Below are 25,973 nucleotides of genomic sequence, written 5' to 3'. Positions count from 1 at the left end.
GGATCCACCGGATATATACCAGAGCAAGAAGGAGGGGTTAGGGTTTAGGTCAGCTGGTCATCTTTTCAGGTCATCTCATTGGGAGACGCAACGCTGGCCAGCAGGAAACCAAACAGGCTCACTTTACAACAAAAGGTCTCAAGGCCTGCATACCTACACCTCCCCCACAGAGCAATAAAACCCTGTTTACTCCAACCAGCCCAGAATGTTTATAGCCATTTGTAGTCCTTACATTTATGAAAGGATAAAACAGAGAAATCAATATAAAACACAAACACAGGTATTGTTTGAACAGTATTCACTTAACTGCTACTATTGATAACCACCAGAGAAACCCAAGGGACCTCTCTTAATATCACAACCACTGTAGCTCGTTCTAAGTTGAATGCAAATCAGGACATGCTCTCACCTTCTCCCATCTTCCTTTGTCCTCAAAAAACACATGTCAACAGGCCCCATATCCAGCTCACAGTTTTACCCAAATTATTCCCATTTTAAGCTTATCCATAGTTTGCTAACATGAATAAATACAAATATAACTCTACAATGGATACACATATCTGAAAAAGGACCTTGATCAGGCACTACTTTTTTGTAAGAAGATTTAGAAACCACTGACTCGATCTATAATGTTGAATTGTTTTCTTAAAGCTTGTAATGTTTTTATAAAGACTTGATCGGTAAAGTTACAGTACTACAGCTGGGAGAAAAATGTAGTAATGTAAATGAAGTCATTTGTAAAGTACCATGGATTGTGTATTCTCAGTAAAGTATAACTATGTCAAATAGTACTTAAGTATTGTACTTCAGTAAATGTACTTTTTTTTTTGCACTGTGGATGTTGAAAGACTCCCACGCGTCCTGCTTGCAAATATGAAATCTGTCGCCTCCCAAGAGACTCTTTCTGCTGACGAGTGTTGTCACTGGCAGCTGGTGTTTAACATACACACACACACACACACACACACACACACACACACACACACACACACACACACACACACACACACACACACACACACACACACACACCCTTCTTCTTGGTAACTGTCTCTCATTATCTTCTGCTCCAGCACACAATGGACAAACTCCAACTAGAATATTGTGTACTTAAAGTGTTGTCGAAGGGAAGCCAATCTTTTCTCCGCAGGACTGTAGTGTTAGCAATGTTTTATTGATGTCTTCTTTTTGTTTTTCTTGGGCTTGTTGTTATATTGCGAGAACACAACAGTAATTGCTCCTTTGGGATCTCCATCAATGGGATTTATTACACTTGCACTCCATTTAACAGCCGGAAGAAAGAGGAAGAAGTTGGTGGAAAATTGCCTGTTTTCCCTTGTTCATATCAAACGTGCCATCTCAACTTTGACGGTTAACGGTTCCATATTTAGACACACTCCCGCTGTCCCTACACACACATATATGTACCCTTTTAAGCCAGAAATATACTGCACCTTCTATCTTTCAGTTTTATTTCCATCTCGTGTAGAAATTAGTCTTTTGCAGTGGACGTGATGTGAAATAATGTCTCGCACCTTTTTGCTCAGACCTCTCCGAATCATTCCTCTCGCCAAACTCTTAATAAGATCATCTTCTAGTATCGATTCAGTCCAATGTTTACGAGTGATAACCATGACCACGAGTCCTTGCAACTGATCTTAGAGGATTATGGGAACATATCAGCCCACCACAGAGGGGTTGGGACCCAATAACCAGGTCCAAGGAATAATCAAATCCAAAAGGCCGAAAATTCTTGTTTCAGTGTTCTGGTTCCTAAACATGGCATTATAGGAAGATTCAAAATCAACTTGTGAATGCAGAAATAATGAAAAGATTGTTATTTAATCATTTTATTTAATAACAGCAACCAAATTAAACTGAATGCAACTCAGTTTCATAAACTACAGTTTAGAGTCAATTGTGAAAACGAATATAAATTTGAGTAAAGGTTTCATATATTCTATATTTTTCCTTCCCCTACTATATAGTAAAAGATAATTAAAAAAAATGTAATAGATAAGGAAATAGATAATAAAAATAATACATGTACCCATATACTCACATACAATACTCATACACATACTCTCTATAATCTGTACCCTGTGTCCTTTTGTAGTCAATTTCCTGTTTGTCTTGTCTTACCCCGGCTGATACTTCACTAAATCCACTGTTTTAATTTCTAAGGTAAAATTGTAAATGTACATTGTAAATCTGTAACCCTGTAAGGTGTCCTTGGGTGTTATGAAAGGCGCCCCCCAAAATAAATGTATTATTATTATTATTATTATTATACAGTATGTACAGTGGGGCAAACAAGTATTTAGTCAGCCACCAATTGTGCAAGTTCTCCCACTTAAAAAGATGAGAGAGGCCTGTAATTTTCATCCTAGGTATACCTCAACTATGAGAGACAAAATGAGAAGAAAAACAAATCCTGAAAATCACATTGTCGGATTTTTAAATAATTTATTTGCAAATTATGGTGGAAAATAAGTATTTGGTCAATAACAAAAGTTCATCTCAATACTTTGTTATATACCCTTTGTTGGCAATAACAGAGGTCAAATGTTTTCTGTAAGTCTTTATAAGGTTTTCACACACTGTTGCTGGTATTTTGGCCCATTCCTCCATGCAGATCTCCTCTAGAGCAGTGATGTTTTGGGGCTGTCGCTGGGCAACACAGACTTTCAACTCCCTCCAAAGGTTTTCTATGGGGTTGAGATCTGGAGACTGGCTAGGCCACTCCAGGACCTTGAAATGCTTCTTACGAAGCCACTCCTTTGTTGCCCGGGCGGTGTGTTTGGGATCATTGTCATGCTGAAAGACCCAGCCACGTTTCATCTTCAATGCCCTTGCTGATGGAAGGAGGTTGTCACTCAAAATCTCACGATACATGGCCCCATTCATTCTTTCCTTTACACGGATCAGTCGTCCTGGTCCCTTTGCAGAAAAACAGCCCCAAAGCATGATGTTTCCACTCCCATGTTTCACAGTAGTTATGGTGTTCTTTGGATGCAACTCAGCATTCTTTCTCCTCCAAACACGTCTAGTTGAGTTTTTACCAAAAAGTTCTATTTTGGTTTCATCTGACCATATGACATTCTCCCAATCCTCTTCTGGATCATCTAAATGCTCTCTAGCAAACTTCAGACGGGCCTGGACATGTACTGGCTTAAGCAGGGGGACACGTCTGGCACTGCAGGATTTTAGTCCCTGGCGGCGTAGTGTGTTACTGATGGTAGCCTTTGTTACTTTGGTCCCAGCTCTCTGCAGGTCATTGACGGTCCCCCCGTGTGGTTCTGGGATTTTTGCTCACCGTTCTTGTGATCATTTTGACCCCACGGGGTGAGATCTTGCGTGGAGCCCCAGATCGAGGGAGATTATCAGTGGTCTTGTATGTCTTCCATTTTCTAATAATTGCTCCCACAGTTGATTTCTTCACACCAAGCTGCTTACCTATTGCAGATTCAGTCTTCCCAGCCTGGTGCAGGTCTACAAATACAGATATGTGATGGGTCCAGGCTCAAGGGCGTATGGCACGCTCAACTCTTTCCAGGACATGTCGGGGCCCTGCCTGCCAGTAGCTTTGCCGATATCTGTGTTGATAGGTAATAGATTAAGAGCGGTGAATCATAGAAACAGGAAGCGCTCAAACGTTTGTGTGAGTTTATCTAATTTAGCAGTGATTCCATGTCAGCCACAGCTTGTTACAAAAAACATGACTGATAGTGTGTTTAACAAACTTAAACTAGCTTTATTAAATGTCAGGTCTTTGGCAGGAAAAACATTTTTAATCAATGATTTTATCACTGAGCACAATCTCGATTTTATGTTTTAACAGAAACTTGGATTGAACAAAATAACAGTGCAGCTGTTCTTATCGAATCAACCCCTCCCAACTTTAGTTTTATGAGTCAGGAAAGAATGCATAAGAAAGGAGGTGGAGTTGCTATTCTGTTCAATGATTCCCTTCAATGCAGGAAGACATCGTATGGAAACTTTGATTCTTTTGAATATGTGGCCCTTCGGCTGAAATGCTCCTCTCGAGCTCTGTTCCTAAATATCTATAGACCACCCAAATACTGTGCAAGCTTTTTTGATGACTTTACTGAACTGCTGTCTATAGTGTGTATTGACTTTGACCGTCTAGTCATTGTTGATGATTTTAACATCCATGTTGACAACCCCCAGGACAGAGGGGCTAAAGAACTGTTTTGTGTTCTTGATAGCTATGGACTGACTCAGCATGTGACGGAGCCCACGTACAATAAGGGGCACACTCTGGACTTAATTATCTCAAAGGGTCTGAATATCTCTAAGGTTGTGGTGACTGATGTTGCACTCTCTGACCATTCCTGTGTTTTCTTTGAGAGCTCTATTTCTGTTCACAAAAATGTTCAAAAAGAGGTAACCACAAAGCGATATTTAACTGAAAATACTAGGGAAATGTTTACTCAGAATTTTTCTTCCACACTTGCCCCTGCTAACATCTCAGTAAATGAGCTAGTAGATCATTTTAATTCAAAAATTAAAAATGTTATAGATGCCATTGCTCCAACTAAGGTAAAGGAAGTGACTGGGAAGAAAATATCTCCATGGAGAAAGGCCATGACCGTGAAAACAGAAAAAAGAGAATGTCGAAAAGCTGAACGCAGGTGGCGAAAAACAAATCTCCAGGTTCACTTTGAAATCTATAAAGAGAGACTTGGCCTTTATAATTTGGAATTGAAAAACGCACGACAATCGTTCTTCTCTGACATCATTACCAAAATCAACGCACGTGCCTTGTTTGCTACCGTCGACAGACTAACTAACCCCCCAGTGTCAGTAGCCTCTGAATTTCTATCCACCAGGGCGTGCAATGATTTTGTCTCCTTTTTCACTGACAAAATTCAGAAAATCAGACAAGCAGTCAGTGCCTCTGCATCAGGAACAGCAAATGTGTTGTCCCTATCTCCACTTAACATCAATTCAAACACCATGACACAATTCCATCAGATTAATGATAAAAACCTAGAGGACATTATTCAACTTCTGAAATCCTCCTCCTGCTGCCTTGATATTATTCCAACAGGATTTTTCAAAGATGTTTTGCCTTGCATGGCCTCAGATCTACTTCATATAGTAAACAAATCTCTTCACTCAGGTATTTTTCCACAGGCCCTGAAAACTGCAGTCATTAAACCGCTCTTAAAAAATAATAATCTAGATGCTTCAGTAATGAACAATTACAGGCCCATATCAAACCTGCCATTTCTAGGTAAAATCATTGAAAAAGTAGTCTTTCAACAGTTGAGTAATTTCTTGCATTTAAATAACTGTTTTGATGTGTTCCAGTCAGGCTTTCGTCCAAACCACAGCACTGAGACTGCTCTTGTTAAGGTCTTCAATGACATCCACTTAAACACAGACAGTGGCAGAACTTCAGTGTTAGTATTATTAGATCTCAGTGCTGCGTTTGACACTGTTGACCACAGCATATTACTAGACCGACTGGAAAACTGGGTGGGACTTTCGGAAACAGTTCTGAATTGGTTTGAATCCTACTTAAAGGACAGAAACAACTTTGTTTCTATAGGTAAATACACATCTGAGTTGACAAATATGACATGTGGGGTTCCTCAAGGCTCCATCTTGGGGCCTCTTCTGTTTAACATCTACATGCTACCACTGGCTCAGATAATGAAAAACAACAAAATAAGTTACCATAGCTATGCAGATGACACACAAATTTACGTAACAATTTCACCAGGAGACTATGCTCCAATTCAAACACTGAGTAAGTGCATTGAACAAATCAATGACTGGATGTGTCAGAACTTTCTCCAATTAAACAAAGATAAAACTGAGGTAATGGTTTTTGGAGCCAAGGCAGAACTGTATAAAAGTTAGCGCTGAGCTTCAGTCCTGCAATGTTCAAAACAACAGATAAAGCCAGAAATCTAGGTGTAGTCATGGACTCTGACCTGAGTTTCAACAGTCACATTAAAACAGTTACTAAATCAGCCTACTATCACCTAAAGAATATATCTAGGATTAAAAGACTAATGTCACAGCAGGATTTGGAAAAACTTGTCCATGCTTTTATCTTCAGTAGACTCGACTACTGCAATGGTGTCTTCACAGGTCTCACTAAAAAATATATTAGGAAGCTGCAGCTGATTCAGAACGCCGCTGCTCGAGTCCTCACTAACACTAAGAAAGTGGATCACATCACTCCAGTTCTGAAGTCTTTACACTGGCTTCCTGTGTGTCAAAGAATAGATTTCAAAATACTGCTGCTGGTTTATAAAGCATTGAATGGTTTAGGCCCAAAATACATTTCTGACCTCCTGCTAAATTATGAACCATCCAGATCTCTCAGGTCTTCAGAGACTGGTCAGCTTTCTGTCCCCAGAGTCAGAACTAAACATGGTAAAGCAGCGTTCAGTTATTATGCTCCAAATATCTGGAACAAACTCCCAGAAACCTGCAGGTCCGCTGCAACTCTGACTACTTTTAAATCCAGGCTGAAGACTTTTCTTTTTGTCGCTGCTTTTAATTGAACTATTCATATCTTAGACTGCACTGTAACTTTTATCCATGTTTTTTTTCTTTTAATGTTTATTTTATTAGCTTTTCTTTTTAATGACTGATTTTAAATGTCATTTTCTTAATCTCTTTCATTTTTTGTAAAGCACTTTGAATTGCCTTGTGTTGAAAAGTGCTATATAAATAAACTTGCCTTGCCTTGCCTTACAATTTTGTTTCTGGTGTCCTTTGACAGCTCTTTGGTCTTGGCCATAGTGGAGTTTGGAGTGTGACTGTTTGAGGTTGTGGACAGGTGTCTTTTATACTGATAACGAGTTCAAACAAGTGCCATTAATACAGTTAACGAGTGGAGGACAGAGGAGGCTCTTAAAGAAGAAGTTACAGGTCTGTGAGAGCCAGAAATCTTGTTTGTTTGTAGGTGACCAAATACTTATTTTACAGAGGAATTTACCAATTAATTCATTAAAAATCCAACAATGTGATTTCCTGGATTCTTTCCCCCAATTCTGTCTCTCATAGTTGAAGTGTACCTAGGATGACAATTACAGGCCTCATCTTTTTAAGTGGGAGAACTTGCACAATTGGTGGCTGACTAAATACTTTTTTGCCCCACTGTATTTACACATATATATATATATATATATATATATATATATATATATATATATACCTACACCCATACCCACACATTTACATACACATATACATACATACACGTACACATACATGTATATATAAAAAAAACAAAAAAACATACATTCATAGTCCCCCCTTTCTTCCTAACTTAGTGTCTTAAGTTCAGCTATGTAGGCTAAATGTTTTTTTAATGTGAAATAAGCATGTAACCTCTTTTGAACCCTTACAAAAAAGGAGAACCGATAAGAACCAGATTCTTTAAGCAGAACCGAAAATGTGAACCGTATTTGGTTAAATGCAAGCAACACCCAAGCCTTCTACCTCATCATAAACATAATGTTTAATTTTCTCATAATCAAACTAAATGTGGTGTTGATGAAGGCGAGCTCACTTGTGAAACCGTCCTTAGAACCTTTACTGTCTGACTCGCTTGGGAGGAGAGATCCTGCAGATGTTTTAATGAGGGGTTCCAATGATTTGTAATTGAATTGATATCGCATTATGGACCTGTGCAATATCCACATTTCAGTAAGAGCTTTGTAAAGGCAACATATGGGAAGACATCTCAATGAATTGTTGTGGAGTCGTAGAGAAGCCGGTTCTACAGACTCAAAAAGGAATCCTTATTTTGTACAGATCCTCCTAAAAATGAACCAATGCTTAATTCAATACATTTTAAATGATAATGTAAATAATGTTTCAAAAGAAAAACATTACACCATTTAATAAGTCGTGCAGCTCTTGTTTTAATGAAGTTCCTGAGTCGGCTGTTTTACACTAACATCATGACCTCATCAGATATCATCATGCCGCGCTGCTGTGAAGCAACGAGTATGCGTTTCTTACTTTTCCATCATCAAAGGATGCCCCTGAAATCTCTTTTATCTCTCCGTAGGCCTTGCCCTACATTTCTTGGTCTCCAAAGTGCTTCATTCTCTGACAGCCACTCCTTTCTCTCCCTCCTCAGCCCGCCTCCGTCTGTCACCTCCTCCCTCACGCTTTTTGTCTTTTCCACCCATCTCCCTGTCCCTCTGTCATTTCCCTACTTGCTTTCCCCTCCTCCGTCTTCTCCTCCTGCTGCAATTTCAGAGTGAGAATACAGGAGGCAAGGGAGGGAGATTCTTTAGTGAATTGCACCTCATCTTTTGTATTCATGCCAAGGCAATCATTCCTACAGGGTGGCCCTCACAGAAGCCCCTCGTTCTGTGTGGAGACAAGCAGTGGCTGCAATGTACCGATTGCACCAGGCTGATATAGAGCCCATTAAGGGAAAGAAAGTGTGTGTTGTACGTTGAGCTGCCTTCGATAGTCTCTCTCCAGCAGCTCAGACTAATAGAAACTCACAGCAAGCCCCGGGTCAACCTTACCTGACGAGGTGAAGAAGAGGAAGAGGAGGAGGAATCACGTTTTATCCAGAGAGAGCAAGAAACGAGATGCAACATTCTTCTTTTCACCTTTTCTGCGAAGGTGGTGAGGAGAGTTAAGGTTTAATGACACATCGTTGCCTTCAGGGCAGAGTCGGGCTGCACGTGACCTGCAGAGGCTTCAGATACATTTTAGATTAGGGAGTAGACTGAGAAGGAAACGAAGACGTGGACTCAGTGTGGGTGGACACAGCCATAGTAAAACCTAACTTTAGTAAGACCTGTATAATAAACAATAAAATACAGGCCAGTATAGTAGAAGCACTGTGGTCAAGCTTTGTTGACACAGTGCACAGAGATGATGCTACAACTTTGTGGTCAGTTTTGACGACATCATATTTGGTGTTCTTTGATTTGTATTATATTCTATGTGTGTTTTTTTGTCAATCTACTGCCTGTTATACCCTGCAACTGCAGTTCCCAATTGTTTGACCTCTTAGTATGAAGGAATGTCTTCTTGCGAGCTCTTGATTTAAGTAAGATTTCTACAAAGTTGTGCACAATACAATTTACATTTCCACAAGATACGTTTACTGAGAGGCCCTATGTAAAGAGTCTGCAAAGGCTAACATCCCTGTGTTGGACTCTTTTGGTTACATTACATGTCACTTGTTGGATGCTTTTATCCAAAGCGACTTACATACATTCAGTACTGTGGACAATCCCCACTGGAGCCATTTGGGGTGAAGTGTCTTGCCCAGGGACACAACGACATGCTGACTGCAGTGGGACTCAAACTTGCTACCTCCTGATTTGAAGTCCAGCACACTATCCACTGAGCCACAGACGGCCGGTTACCTCGAGAACATAGTGAGATCAATGTACCACTTGCGCTCCTATTGGCTAGTGCTCCAACACATTGTACGTGGCTAGAGGTGCTGCAGCACAGGCAGTATAAGAAAAATAAAGAGCTTTTTGAACATTAAAGCATGGAGACATATCACAAACCTGAACATGAGCATCGTATGTCCTCTTTAAAGTTTTGCATTAGAACTGTTTTTATATTTCTTACCTCAGGAATCTTCTCACGAAGCCAGTGAAGGAAAGTGTGGTCATGTAAACATTGTCTTCAACAAACCAATGTGGACAGTTGGTTTGGTCGGTTTTCTCCCTATGAAATAGTCCCACACTCGGCCATAAAAAAGGAAGTTTTATGGTTCTGTTGTGACTAATAAATAAATGTTGAGCACAGCGACTGACTGTAAACATTGCATCAGAGCCATTCTGCAGCTTGTTGTCTTGTTGAGTGATATTGTGCAAAACAGTGTTGTTGTTACAACAATAACTTCCAAACACAATTCATCCGGGTTCTGGCTGCCAAACTCTGATTTGCAAGTCTGCCACAGAGCATACTGAAACAGAGAACTCTCAAAATGAATTTGTCATTGTAAGGGCCTTGGTGAAAATGAATAAGAGATGGAGCGAATACTGGCAGGTGTGATGTGACTGAACCAGGAGACTTCCTGTAGCTGGAGGAAGAACTCACACTATCTTTATCTTTGCTCCTGAACATAAAACATATGTAATTGTTGTGTGCATGACCACAACATGTTGACCTCAACACATGACACGGGCGGTGGTGGCGAAGTCAATAGGGACTTGGCTTGGCAACTGGAAGGTCACCAGTTCAAATCCCGGAAAGACCAAGTGCTACCGAGGTGTCCCTGAGCAAGGCACCGTTCCCTACACTGCTCCCCGGGCGCCGTTCAAAATGGCAGCCCACTGCTCCTAACACTAGGATGGGTCAAATGCAGAGAAACCGGTTCGTTACATGGTACCTGTACTACGTAATGACAATAAGTTGAATCTATCTATGATCTGTAGTTTCCAGACTCTCAAAGCTATTATTCTATTCTATTGAATACAGTCCAACACGTTGTCTATTCTTTCTTCTTCCTGTAGGAAAACTACTAATGCTACGTTTCCAAAACAACATTCATCTTTAGTATTTTAAATTCAATCACATCTGACAGGAGCAAAAATAGTCAGCTTTACTCAATAAAAGAGCACATGAGAGGAAATGTTGTATCATTAGTTTGTCCAAGATGTATTTTAACTGGTTAGTTGCTTTTATTAAATGGATTTAACTGCCTACTAATAAAATAATGGGTAACTTTACTCAATGACAAAATCATTTATCGATTAAATGTGCGTTTAGTGACGGCTGCATTGCAACGGTTTTTGTATTACACATAATTTTAAACATTATCTTAATTAATGTTTCTCTCCCTATCAGGCTACAAGATTATTCTATAATAACTGAACAGACAGCCTGATTACCTTTCACAGTCTGCTGCAATGTTGCTTGCGTTTGTTGTTGTTTTTTAATGTTTCTGGTTGTTAGTTTGATGGCAGTTTTTGCTTCAAAAGTGGTGTGTGTGTGTGTGTGTGTGTGTGTGTGTGTGTGTGTGTGTGTGTGTGTGTGTGTGTGTGTGTGTGTGTGTGTGTGTGTGGGTGTGTGTGTGTGTGTGTGTGTGTGTGTGACAGGGACGGTTTGATGTTCTGTAAACTGTTTCCCTTTCCATTGGCCGAACACTTTGACTTTGATCACAAACATGTGCACAGGTGCACACACACACACACACACACACACACACACACACACACACACACACACACACACACACACACACACATACACACACACACACACACACACACACACACACACACACACACAGACCCCACTCAGTGAAGAGCCCTCTTTACGCTCTTGCTTGCTTTGAAGATCAGAGCTCGGCCGCTCTGCTGTGGATGGACTCAGCTCTCGTTTCAACTATAGCCCCCTTTAGATGATCAAAACACTCTCTACCTCCATCTATGAACTTCTATTACTCTCTTTTTAGGCCAGATGCTGGAAAGAAAAACAGTGAAGTAGATAATTGCCCTCCATCAAAGATGTCTTCTTTTGGAAGGTGCTCACAAAAAAGCTCTGCCCTAATTAAGACCAGAGGGTCGAGCTGTCAACCTGGAGTTCCTCCGCCCATCACTGGATCTCTAATTGCCCCTGTTTCGATATCTCCCTTTCTCTCCCCTTCTCTCCCTCCTCTTCCTCCTCTTCCTCCTCCCCTCCTCGTGTTCATTAGTTCTCACTAGCGCTCGCTCTTCTCTCAGCCCTCTCTAATGAGCGTTCAACGTGCTGCCGGACACACAGCCTTCCCTGTGCCCTGCAGCTCCTCTAAATAAAGCTGCTTTTACTCACTTGTTCCTCCGCTCTGTTGTTGCCTCCAGCTGTTCAGTTTTGACTCTAATTGGTAACTGCACTCGTCCCGCCTTCTCACATCCGCTCCTCCCGCGCAGCTTCCAACTCTAAATGCCGTTTTGTTTCTCTGTTTTGTTATCTCTACATTCATTCACTCTCTACACCGTCTATTTATTTTCTTTATCCTCCCATTTCCCCCTTCTTCCTCCCCTCCCATCTCATATTGCACATGTTGGCTCTCACAGCAGGAACCAATCAGAAGTTAGCTTATTACTCAGGGCATTTTTGTCCCATTTTATCTGATTTTCAGAGCTTTTTTATGGCCCTTTTCAAAGGCAACGTTACTGAATGATGAAACAACCATTAGCATTGCAAATATCAGCTGGATCCAGCCCTGAGAGATTTGCTGTAACTTCACCGCCCTGTTAGGAACAGCTGGATGTTCAGAGTGTTGTGATGCAATGTTCCCCAACCAGCCTGTCCTCCTTCGCTTTGTTGGTGTTTGAAGATTTATTTATTTTTTCATCATATTGGTTCTTTTATGCAGCTGTTTGCTGTTCAGCAGTTTTAGCTGCAGGGAGGGAATAGTTGGTCAGTCTATTGGGAATATTTCAACATCAAGTTTTTATTTGTCAAGTTTAAATAGCAGAACATCTACCAGATGGAATATGATATAAAGCAGATAAGAAGCACAACTTCTCCATATTTAATTGGCCTCTAACAGCCTTTTCTGCCATTTGTTGCTTTAAAAAACAATCAAGTGATTATCAAAAAGGTTGATCTGGTAATATATAAGTATTTTGTGCCCCCACTCAGTGACATGTTTCCATGCTTTGCTCTTCAAAAAGCACTTTGTGTGTGTGGGAGAGAAACTCCCTCTGCAGACCACTTACATGCACAACAACATATCACTACAGCAAAGGGGAAAGCATAATAGGGACCCTTCATCCTGGAAGCTCTGAGTGGTGCTAACATTTTGTACTGCTGTTTCCTTCATCTCCATGTATTCTATTTGGTTTCGTCACACATACGACACTGGAGAATGTAACCCATGGGCCATGAAGGACATCCACCGCCCCGTTTGCAACACATGAGCAACGAATCTACAACAACAGATTCGTATATGTATATTCGGCTCAGAATTTCCCCCTTTTCGCTTTCTTTTTCACAACTCACAAGAGCATTTTTGCCTCCAGCCACCATTACTTTCTGACTGTGGGTTTGAAGGCATTCCTCTGAGGGAGCAGCAGAAACCGAAGCGTCTTTGAGGAGCCTAAATGTCAGGCCGGGGGCCCTGAGGAGGCTGAAAATGTTCTGTTTTGTTGTTGTGTATCTCTGAACACGAGACAGCCAGACGGCGTCCTGCTGGGCTGCATGATTGCCGTCTCTCAGCGCCAGCATTTACCGTCCATATCCTCCATTTCACATCCTTTAAGCCCTCGCTCAATCCCCCTCCCCACTGCATTCACCAACACAAAATCAATAACAACACTCCAATGCCATTTCTCCGCTCCGAGGGGGTATGGCTCACGTCAAGCGTAATGGTTCACTGCAGTGTAAGTGTGTATTTTCCTCTGGGGACGCAGCTGAGTTGGGGGAGAGAGGGGGGGGGGGGGGGATTCGGGTGAGGAATTAAAGCTGATTTCATGCCCCCTTAAGACCCATGTGAGTTTTAACCACTAATTATTGTCTGTGTTACCCATGGGCAGCGAAGGGCCCTGAGCACCAGTGCAGGAAAAATAACTCAAATCCTTTTGACTTTAATACTACATTTTCATAAAGACTCTGTTAAAAGTAAAAGTCTTGCATTTACAAATCTTACTTTGATAAAAGTACAAAAGTATTGGCATCAAATAATACAAAAGTAGCATAAAGGAAAATACTCGTAATGGCAAATTTCAATTGACTTCATTATGACTATTGATGACTGGTAAAGGTAGAGCTACATTCAAATCTGCAGAATGAGTTCTTTTAATTGTTGGTACTTAAAGTATATTTAGATGCCAATACTTTTACTTGAGTCACATTTGAGTATTCCTACACTTTGGTACTTTTACTTTTACTTAAGTACAAGATCTGCATAGTTCTCCCACCTCTTGTATTAGCTAATAGTAAGTCACTTTTTCACATGTTGATTAATGGTGCAGCCCTATCCAGAACAAACCTATTAACACTGGAACACACATGTGAGATCAGAACATTGTCTTTGGTCCCCCGTCTCCCTCTGCTCTCAGAGATTCTGCCTCCCCAGGTGGTCCAGGACCAGAGCTTTCTCTCTCTTTCCCATCCTCTCATCCTCCATCCTTCTCAAGGTTAATCCCCTCCGCTCTGACAGCCATGTTCTCCTCGGGTCAGAGACGTTTCCCTGTGAGCGAGGCGTCGCCGGGCAGAAAGAGGAAACAGAGGAGGGCGGAGCGGAGATATGTACGATACTTTAATGATCAAGTCTGAAGTTTGATCTGGGATTCAGCTCTGTGTTTACTGTGAGGATTGACTGGAGCACAAAGGAGTGCTTCAGTCTGACTTCATTGAATCGCGGGACCCTGTATCTCGTGTGACTGTTGTCTGTCGGTGTCTTTGTACCTTCACTAGGACGCTGTGGATGGATGTGCTGTTTATTGAAACCAGGGCAGGCTCGCGGTGTTTGCACCAAGTAGGACAAGGTTACACTATTAGGCAAGAAGACTCATTATGAAACGAAAAAAAAATATGATGTCGCTTTGTGAGGAGTGAGCTCACTGGGTCAGGATTCTCAAATGTGACAATATACTGCATTTCTCTATTTGCTATGATTTAAAATTAAGTTTTGGGCAAAACAATAGCTGGAAAAGAGTAGCTTAGCCATGAGCTTAACCAGTGTTTCCGCCAGACCAGGGCTGAGAGGGGGGGTGTGTGACGTCACGTCGTGTCACGTGACTTGAATTTTGATTTGAGCCGATAGTGGCCGTTTCTCAATCTCGAGGATACTGGCTTCCAAGCCAATATGTCAAGGATGCTACGTCATCGAGTGCCGCCGAAGTACTGTTCCAATCTCCAGCATACTTGGAATTCCACCGAGGCCGCGTCCTTGTTTTGGGGGAAATTTCGAGGCTGCACATGTGTAGACTTCGCGTCCTTAAAATCCCCACAATGCTTTGCGCACGGACCAATTTCAAAAACCCTTGCGGAGAATGGCTGAACCGACGCAGCACACATTTAAATGTAAGTATGGAGTGGCGTAGAAAATGTGTTGGTAAATATGTTACTTTGTTACATTTGTTACCACCATAAATGTGTTCCGTGAAAGTAAAGCAAGTTCATAATAGACATCGGTACAGTTTATGTTGAAACCGTTAGAGAGAGTGGCACACTTGTTAGCCTGTTCCATTCTTCTTCGTGTTCCAAAGCCGTGGCTTGGAAGTATACCTGCTTCGTTTCTGAAGGAAGTGACTTGGAAGTACGCGACTACCAAGCCAGCATCCTCGCGATTGAGAAACGGCCACTATCTCTTTACGTATTAGTGATGGGAATTGCGGCTCTTTTTAGTGAGCCGGATCATTTGGCTCGGCTCACTAAGACTCTTTCGGCTCCTAAACGGCTCTTCAGTTTACCACAGTTTACCACGGAGCCTCAGTTTCGCCGCTGCGAGGCTCCGAAGCTCGCAGTTCACGCGCGTTCTCCACTAGCACCCCCGTCAAGGCTCGCCTGGAGTACACTTTCCGTCACAGGAACACGCTTTGCTGGCGGCGAAAATAATCCCACCAGACTCCTTTGCCCCTCCAACAGAGGGATGTCCTTGTCCTTTTTCCTTTTCGTCATTTCAAGCGATAAAAACTTGATCTTCTATTGAATTATTTATTTTTTTGGACGCCCTCGGCTCGAGTTCAGGGCTTTCCGAGCTGAATAAGAGCGTCAAATGACGGCAAGACGCCCCCCTGGTGGAAACGCTGAGTTTAACCCTAACCCTAAACTTAAAAAACTAACAATGTATTAACTAATCAACAAAGTCATCTGAGTAGCAGCTTCACAACGATCAAATATTGTTTAAATTATGAACTGATATAATGGACATATTTTTCTTTTCAGCTCAATTGTCATTTCCTTCTTTTACTCACTTTTTTGTTTATTTCTATTCTTGTCAACATTTTTTTTTATCATTGTTGACATTTAAAATAGTTTTTTTAAAAGCTTTTAAAAAATAGTAAAATATTTGTTCTTTAATTTTTCCACTTAATTCCTCTTATTGTATTCATGTATCCGCTACACACCAAATCAAGTTCCTTGGATGTGTTAGACTACTTGGCTAAATAAACCGGATTCTGGTTCTGATATTTGATCTTCATGTGTTCTGCTCCTCTACAATGCATCAGATTAAAGATGGATATTGATCGTCCCTGAAGGAGAGCCTCAGCCTCACACGAGGGTACGGTTGACTTATACATTTGTGCCGTACATGCATCAATGCTGAATTATTTATGCTTCTTAAAAGGTCTAGTTGTACTGTCTGTTACATTAATAACTGCCTCTTTTTAACGGGGATGGCAGCCACTTACTAGATGATGCTAAACTACTTTGACTTGCTTTTATCACTGATAAATCTTTGTTTTTGAGCAAAGCTGACAAAATGTTTTCTTCTTTCTTATGTCTATTTTTATACCTCCAGTCTAGCCTAATGTTAATCCGAATGAATTTTGATTGGATATTCATTTGTGTGACGTTGCTGCCTGTAGTTTTGTAGTTTGAAAACCCAAACACCTGCAGTTTTAATCTCATAAAAAGGATCAAATGTAGTTTGTTGTGAATTAAAGAACAAAGCCAGCGATTTCAAAACACATTAATGATACATGTGAATTATGAACCATTTATCACATGAATAATTGAGCACAGATTTCATTGCTGTTTTGTCGAGGATGAAATCAATCTGGATGAAATGTCCAGTTTCTAGGAACGATGGGCAGCATGTCTTTATTAGAATCCCCATAAGCACCAGCTATTAGCATTAGCATGAATCCCCATAAGCACCAGCTATTAGCATTAGCATGAATCCCCATAAGCACCAGCTATTAGCATTAGCATGAATCCCCATAAGCACCAGCTATTAGCATTAGCATGAATCCCCATAAGCACCAGCTATTAGCATTAGCATGAATCCCCATAAGCACCAGCTATTAGCATTAGCATGAATCCCCATAAGCACCAGCTATTAGCATTAGCATGAATACCATTAGCATTGGCAATTCTACCTGCCGCCCAAACACATATTTACACACAATAAACACACGACACAGAATTAAACAGCTCATCTCATGTCATTAACAATTAAGTATGGAAGTAAAAAACAAAATGATCATCCTTTCAGTTATCATCAAGCCAAAAATAACAAGATTAACTGTACGCACACAGACACCGTTCATTACAATTAAAAATGAAGATGCTATTTAATGGTGAAAACCTTCCTTTTTAATAAAGCATGCGGTTAGGGCTGGTTTCAACCTACTAACATCCGTACCATGCTGCGAATGGATCTGGCCCTTCCTACATCCAGGACATGGTTAAACCGTACACCCCAGCACGTGCACTCCGCTCTGCATCAGCCAAACAGCTCGTTGCACCCGCGCTGCGAGGGGGACCCAAGTTCCCATCAGCAAAAACACGTGGGTTTGCTGTCCTGGCTCCAAGATGGTGGAATGAGCTCCCCATTGACATCAGGACAGCAGATAGCTTGCACACCTTCCGGCGCAGACTGAAAACTCATCTCTTTCGACTCCACCTCGAGCGATAGAATTACTAACAAAGCACTTATATACTAATAAAGGACTGGCTTATCTAAAGCCAGTTGAGTAGCACTTGAAATGTTTTAGCTCTATGAAGCCTGATGTACTTATATGATTCTGTTTTCTTCAAGGTTGTATCTTCCTGGTCGAATGCACTTATTGTAAGTCGCTTTGGATAAAAGCGTCAGCTAAATGCAATGTAATCCTCCTGGGCCTTAGATATTGTGTTTTATTTGACTGTTTTTGTTTGTATTTTACATTCCATCTTGTAACTTTATCATATCTTTTGAATTTTCAGTCATGTTTGTTGCTCTGCAAAGCCCTCTGAGATGGGTTTTGTGAGAATGGGCTCTATAAATAATATTTGATTTGATTTTTATTTGAACAGACATTTGATCCGATCTTTAGTATTCTCTTGTGCACCGGCAATGAACGAGAAACTACATCGACTCAATCGCCTCACACCAATCCTCCATATTGGATGGGTCACGTAATTCCGGCTAAAATAGGGAGTCTTGTCCAGACATCCAGCCTATTTCTCAGTAATAGCCTGGCGGAGCTCCCTGAAGAGGCCAATTCTGGCCAGCGAAGCCCCACTTAAATTCTCCGTGAGACAGAGGAAGAGAGAATAGCGTCTGCGGAGCCACTTAAAAGCCCCCGGGTGAAAATGGGATTTCTGACCTGCTCCACTGGTGCCGCAGCTCTGTGGCCAGATTGGCTGCCAGGTGGGAGAAGGAGGGGGTAGAAGATGGGAGGAAGATGGGAGGAATGGATGGATGCTGCTGCTGGTGATGGTGTAGACCGCTAGGACCTCATTAGCTCGACATTTCATCAAACACTACGGCACCAGGGTGGCTCTCACTGCCTCCATATATCTGTTTCTCTTAAGCCAGACTTTCTTCCACTTTCTTTTTATCGCTTTACTTCACTCTCTTTCACACCTTCCTCTCTGTGCCGCCGCTCCTCCAGGTCTCATTAGCCAGATGAGGCCGTTCGTCTGGTGATCTGACACTAAGTCAAAGTCAGCAGATGAGGGTGATAACGGCGCATTTCCCACTCACACTCACATCCAGCTATAATCGTTCTTGTTAATGCCATGGAAATGTAAATGTGTTATGGCTATAAGAATGTAAATAACCATCATACTTCTGCTGGGGAGATAGTTCAGGGTGCATTAAAGGGCTCTGCAGGGCCTGGTTTGCATATCATTGCTGCTCAGTGCAAGGGGGGGAAATCAGAGACACACCCACATGCATAAAAGTACATGAGGAATAACATCACACACACACTAACACTCTAACAACATGTAGAGCAGCTTTACATAAATAGATTTATGGTCATGATTAATGTTCATGCACAGAGAGAAAAAGGCACATTCTTAATAATACATACATGTGTGCAGAAGCATGACTTCCAGTGTAGTTTAATCTGTGGCTGGGTCTTTAACAACAACATGATGACATATACAGTAACTGTACTGTATTTTTGTAATACTTTATAGTCATATAATCCAACAAAGCACTCAAGATGTCCTTATAAAAAACAAATAAAATGTGTTTAATAAAATGAAACAAATAAAATGACTCTTCTGATGATGCGCTGATACTTTGTTCTTATTATTGCTCAATGTGTAAACTTTACTCTTGTTGTCAGGAAATAGTGAAACATGTCATAATATCCACAATTCAATACTTCTATATTGTTATAGTTATCAGATTTTATCTTTTGTGGATGGAGTCCAGAACAAATGTGACAGGACATTAAACATTATGCTACATTTAAAATGCTTGCTTTCTTAGCTAACAAGACTCTGAAACCAGAAGATATTCAGTTCATAACATCACATAATTATCAGTAACATCTTCCACAATATTCCTCTAGAGTTGCTGAGTTTGATATAATATGCTGAGTACTTTAGGTTGATATTTGATAAGAATTCAACGTGCGTTTTGTGCACCCGGCCTGTTGTTTTGAGGTAAACACACATTCCTCTGTAGTGTGTGAGTGGGAGAAAGATGTAAGGTGGATCCTTTGTAAGACCCCGGGGTTTCTACCTATCGCAAAAGCAATATGACAAGCTACACATCCCCAGGAGGCTCTGCCACTACCCATTTGTCAACAAAGCATTTTCTTCCTCAAACACACAGCGAGGCTTTTTACCACACTCCCCCTAGGTGTGCTTTCCTGTCTGCTTTGCATATTTCTGTATAAACCGGGGCTAAACACACATTTCAGAGCAATTGTGACTTCTGGAAGAAAAACTGAAAATATGGAGAACAAACTTAAAATTCAGCTGTCAGTGCTGCGAGTGCTTTCACCGGGAATAAAGAGGCCACACATTTCAATTCACAGAACATCATATTTGCAAAAGAAAGTTCTATTACTGTACATTTGTAATTCAACATGTATATTTTCAACTTTTTATTCTAATGCTATTTTATTTCTATTGAGATGTTTACATTTTGGAATGTTTAATGTTAGAAAAATATCACTCGTCACCCGCTTGAGCTTCAATAATCAGGACACATGTATTTATTATCCTTGCAAGAAGAAGTAGTCATCACATACAGAGCATTTGGTACAACTAGTTCCTGAACAGTGTCCTCCACATGCTGACATACAAGAGAGGGAGTTACACAGTCACAAGATGGAGGAATACCGGTTCAAAGCAGTATTCAATGTTTACTTCAGATTAGCTCCACGTCAGAAATGAGCATGCTTGTTTGCTTCAATCTTGTTTTTCTTCCCTCTCCAGCCTCCCAGGATGCACTGCAAGACCTGCGCCCTGGTCACGAGTTCGGGTCACCTGATTGGAGGAGGTCGGGGGGAAGAGATCGACCAATCAGAGTGTGTCATCCGGATGAACGACGCTCCCACCGCCCGGGGTTTCGCCCGAGACGTGGGCCGGCGCACGTCCCTGCGCGTGGTCGCTCACTCCAGCATGCAGCGCGTCCTGAGGAGCCGCCACGAGCTGCTGAACGCCAGCCAGGACACCGTGTTCATCTTCTGGGGCCCCAGCAGCTACATGCGGCGCGACGGGAAGGGCCTGGTGTACAACAACCTGAGGCTGATGAACCAGGTGCTGCCCAAACTCAAAGTCTACATCATCTCCTGGCAGAAGATGCTGCAGTTCGACGAGCTCTTCAAGAAGGAGACCGGCAAGGACAGGTGAGGGAGAGTTCAGAATCAGAATACCTTTATTAGCAGCCAGGTGTATATATATATATATTGCACATATTGCACATCACCCTTTAAGGCTAAAACTGCGACATTAACATGATGAGCTCAAGTGATATGTCACATACAGGAATGCATTCAGTTTTTGTGGACAGCGTGTTTGAATAATGATTCGATAAAATCAGTCCTCATTTTCCAAGTAAGAGGATAAGCAACATGTCAAGAAAATATTTCAAACATCTGTTGGTACAAGATTCTCAAGTGTGAGCATTTGCTGCCTTTTATTTGACTAATGTGATTTGGGAGTCTTTGGAATAAATGTTATTTGGCAATTTCACTTAGGGCTTTGGGAAAATGTGTTTTTTTACTTTACAGAATAATCCCTCAATTGAAAATAAATAAAATACTACTGAATCAGAAATCCTTTATTAGTCCCACAGCGAGGGCATTTACCATGTTTCAGCTAAAGTTGAATAGCAGGTAAGAAAATAAATGAAATGAAATGTGAAATAATAAAAAAGTAAAGTACACAGTAATAAAATATACAACCATGGCGAAAAATAATACGCAGTCATTTCAGTAAACTTAGTGAAAGATGGCATTGAAGTATTGAAGTATTGTGACCTTGAAAGTATTTTCGTACAGATGAACTGATAATTAATTGAATCTTAGGAGACTTGAATAACAGTGACATGGTTATATGGTATGGTAATGCTTTTGGGTATAAGAGCATCTTGTGTAGCATTTTCAAGCCTATTAATATATATAATCAGTGCTCGAAGCACAGTTAGATTTCTGTCTATCTGGTTACCAGTAAATATTTCTCAGTGCCACAATTCTTTATTAAATGACCTTACTTTTATGATGCATTTATGGAAATGATTTGGCCAAATAGCTCCTGCTCAGATAACCTGCTAGAGGAGGCAGAAATGTGCCGCAGCGTGAGGTTCACAGGCTGGTTTGATATTAGTCCAGTTGGAAGGCTGTGTGATAAGAGTTTCTCCTCAGGGCTCCAGAAGTCTTTCTTGAAGTGGTCAGTCTTCATGGTTTGAATGTAATGGTTTCACTTTTCGCCCCATGGTAAAGAAACACTTAAAGTGCAACATGCAAGCCTGCTAACATAAAACTTTAGAGGCAGCTTCGCATATAGAACGCAAGGATAGGTTTCTATTTAAAACCAGTGATATTATGTGACAAACAAATCATCGCCTGACATCAGGGAAACACATCTTATACTGTCCTGCCATTAGATCACAAGAGGGCCTATTCTGCTTTGTGGGGTTGTCCCATGTCCTGTAGTGCAGGGGTTCCCAATCCCCGGTCCGGTACTGGGCCGCAGACTGGTACCGGGCCACGGAGGTGTTACTGCCGGGCCGCGAAATAGCTGTGAGTTTATCGTAATATTTGAGAATTATAAACATATAAAAAAATTATCATAATATTTTTTTTTTAAAGTGTTTAATTTTCGCACCTATACCAGTCATATTATTTCATCCAGTAGCCTAGTTAATCTTTCACCAGGAAACCGTTGAAAATGGCTTTTATGATGTTCCGAGGGATTCGGCGGCTCAGCCTCTCGTGCGCACGAGAAAGTTACCGGTGCGCCAAGTAGGAAGAGGAGCGCACAGGAGACAACCGTTTAATTGCAGACCGTTATGTTTATGTGGGGAAATACAGTGCATACATTATTTGAGATATATTTCAAACTCGGACTTCAATTTAAGGACATGTCGGCCAGGGGTGTAGAGCTATTTGTTTAAGTACCGGATTGGCAAAACAGGAGAGTAAACCAGTCTGCCTTGATCTATGAATTCATGTCCGGGACTCTCACGGTATCTGCTGCCCGCAGCTCCTTATAGAAGGAAAACCTCCTTCACTTCATGAAATGGCTGCCGCATTAGGAGGCAGCGGGACGTGTAACTCCGCCTCTGAGAAGAGCAGCACCAGCGGGTAAAGATGTGTGCCTTTTTACGCACCGCCTTCGCTGTGTTTACCTTCAGAACAGCGTGTGTGTGTGTGTGTGTGCTCTGCTCAGCTCTGTGTGTTTGCATCTGTCGGACACCGGCATTTGTTTTCAAATGACCATGAACAGTAATTTACACACATCTGGCTAACTCCATAGGTATATGCGGGTGTTCCTATAGGAAGTTAGTTTAATCTTAATCTCTATGTAGTGCTAAATGCTGTCGGAGTGCACCGGAACGAACGTCACTATCATAATATCTTCTGAAAACAAATGCCAGTGTCACACACACACACACACACACACACACACACACACACACACACACACACACACACACACACACACACACACACACACACACACACACACACACACACACACACACACACACCACACACACACACACACACACACACACACACACACACACACACACACACACACACGACCGGACATCTCCTTCATAATGCGCCTTCTCCTCGTTTTGCCATCACTGGATTATCCGTAAATCATACAAACAAAACCAAAACGTTGATTTATCTGTTTTCCCGTTTTGGTTTAAAAACTGAATAACGTCGATTTTTTGGTTTTCCGTTTTTCTGAAAAAACTAAAAACGACACCGGTTCTTTTTTAAACGTTGTTAATATGTTTTGGATGCAGATTATTCTAGTATTTGTTCAGGCTGTTACATACAATTAGCCTCTGTTGCTGCCTGCTGGTGAGTAAATATTAAAATCAGTTCAAATTGACAACCGGTCCGCGATTTTTTTTTTATTGGATCTGCCGGTCCTTGGCACAATAAAGGTTGGGAACCCCTGCTGTAGTGTGTTGTATAGGCTTTTTGTGCATGGCAATGGTCAATGGTGCAAAGACTAAAACCCCAGAGTTTCTCTCCTACACACTCCCCCCCCCCCCCCCCCCCCCCCCCCCGCCCCCGCCTGAAACAGCTCCATTGTTTACATCTGCAACATAATGACATCACTATGTAACACTGGCGCTTCTATTGGCTCCAACACATTATACGAGATAGACAAAGGGTGAGACTTCTCTAAGCAGATAACCAATCACAACAGCCCTGGTTTCAGACAGAGGGAGAAAAGAGGTGCTGCAAAACACGCCGGTGCATCACCATCTGTCTTTTGTTTTTGAAAATCAAATTAGAAAGGCATCATTGGGTAATGAAAGTGTATCGAGTTAATGTTTCCTGCTGGGACTTCACCGAGGGAAATGTTTCAGAGTAAATGTAAAATATACTTGCAATGAAAAGAAGAAATAATGTTTTGTTTACGTGTGATCAATGATTTAGAAAGTCTTTTGAGTTTCTGCAGCGTCTTTTCTCAAGCAGTGTTAGAGGGCTCAGATGTAATGAGTCCTAGCTGAGTCCTCAGTCTTGAGGCCAATAACACTTAATGAAAATGCTATAACACACACACACACACACACACACACACACACACACACACACACACACACACACACACACACACACACACACACACACACACACACACACACACACACACACACACACACACACACACACACACACAGTTAGTCTCTCTCCTTTTGTCCGGAGTGTTGCTGGAGACTGAATCTGACTCCAGCGTTTAGACAGATGTCAGGGAGAAAATGTTGAGGATTTGTTGAATGGCCAAGACCTCCTTCAGGATCTATGTCTTCATTCATGTTAAGTGTTTAAATGTTTACAGGGAGCAAGCGGCTTCTGATGTACTGTTATCTTTTTTATAGCATTTGGCATTAATATCCGTGGGGCTTATTTGAGGTCATTTCAGTTCTGTGGAGCGTGGGAAGAGAGCCTCAATGATTTTACATCATTTTAATGATGGATAAAAGTTTAAAGGAAGCTTTTGGCATGAAATAACAACATTTGAACGCATTTATAGAATGAATCCTATAGTTTTTTCCAGGACTGTGAAGCTGTGTGAGCTGCAGTAATAGCAGAGTTTCTGGGTAATCAACTGTGCGATCGGCAACCCGGCAAGCCAGTAATTGTAATTATGGGTTATGCCGTTTCAGTAAAGGTAATTAAGACGGTGTGGGATGGTGTCACATCCACCCATTTTAATAAAGCTGGCAGAGGAGAAATTAAAAACAGGTGTCCCTCTGCATCCTCCGTGTTCAATTGCCATGCCTGAATGAGCCTCAACCGATGATTAAAGGCAAATTAGCTTTTTTAATAACTTGTTATCCCTTTTTATTTATATACATAATTGTATGCTCCCATAATGCTTTGTTCTAATCACTTACAGTCTTACTGTGTTTTACTGTAAGGTTTCTACTTGATTCATTTGGGAAAAGTAGCTTAGTGCTGGAACAAAGTGTGTAGGTGTCAGGTTCATTCAGTTACCAAAAGACAGTTTGACCCTTTTAAAAGTAAACCTAAATGCTGAAAAGAAGATGAAGCTAAAGCATTGACAGTCCTGCAAAACTAAACTGGGCTGACTTTGAAGGTCAAAAAGGAGAAAGAGAGCAGCAACAGAAGGCCTCGTATTCAACAGAGAACAATAGACTGTAGAGTTTACATTTACAAATCAGGTTCATATGTATATGCTGTGCCCTTACTGTGACATGTCTCCATGCTTTAATGTTCAAAAAGCCTATCACGTATAATAGAGGTTTCTCAATTCTTAAATGTCCCCTCCTCGACTCCCCTCCTCGATACTTAGTCCCGCCCACAGGAGATGCGAGCGGAGGACTGAGGAGGGGAAGCAGCAGGCGGTTAGAGAAATGAGAACTCCTCTCCTCTGAGCGGTCATTTTAAAGAGACGTCCATTGATGATGACAGGAGGCACAGCAGCCCTCTGTCTGATGGACAGATGTGTTCATGACCACTTATATATTTACTTTGATTCATTCACAGTGCGGTATAATGAGACAATAACAGGCTACAGATGCGGACACACACACACACACATATTTATATAAATATATACAATTTCAGAATCAAACAAGTATGAGAGCACTCTCATAATAACGTAACACAATCAGAGACTGGATATATCCCCCCCTCTCTCTGGTCGCTGAAATGGGGAATTGAAATTACGGTCCAAAAGTTGTATTTACAAGTATTAAAAGTAAGCAGAGGACACCAAACCAACTGAGACCCGTCTGTCCGCCGCATCTACGCACTGTACAACACACACACACCTACACACTGTACAACACACACACACCTACACACTGTACCACACACACCTACAGCTCCTAAAGCATAATCAGGCTACAGCCGTTGTGTATTTTATTATGTGAAGCACTAAATGGT

At 41.4% G+C, this 25,973-nt stretch overlaps 1 protein-coding gene across 1 annotated transcript in view; it reads left to right on the top strand.

Moving 5' to 3' along the window:
• Nucleotides 1-14,943: 14,943 nt before the first annotated feature.
• st6galnac5a (ST6 (alpha-N-acetyl-neuraminyl-2,3-beta-galactosyl-1,3)-N-acetylgalactosaminide alpha-2,6-sialyltransferase 5a) overlaps nucleotides 14,944-25,973 on the top strand; it is a 47,213-nt gene continuing 36,183 nt past the window's right edge. The window contains exons 1-2 of the mRNA XM_034207822.1: nucleotides 14,944-14,994; nucleotides 20,302-20,714. Coding sequence (XP_034063713.1) covers nucleotides 20,311-20,714 — 404 coding nt within the window. The 5' untranslated portion in view covers nucleotides 14,944-14,994; nucleotides 20,302-20,310. The remainder of the gene's footprint in view (nucleotides 14,995-20,301; nucleotides 20,715-25,973) is intronic.

Source organism: Gymnodraco acuticeps, unplaced genomic scaffold (assembly GCF_902827175.1).
Source record: "Gymnodraco acuticeps unplaced genomic scaffold, fGymAcu1.1, whole genome shotgun sequence".
NCBI lineage: Eukaryota > Metazoa > Chordata > Actinopteri > Perciformes > Bathydraconidae > Gymnodraco > Gymnodraco acuticeps.
This window is presented reverse-complemented; position numbering and strand designations above follow the sequence as displayed.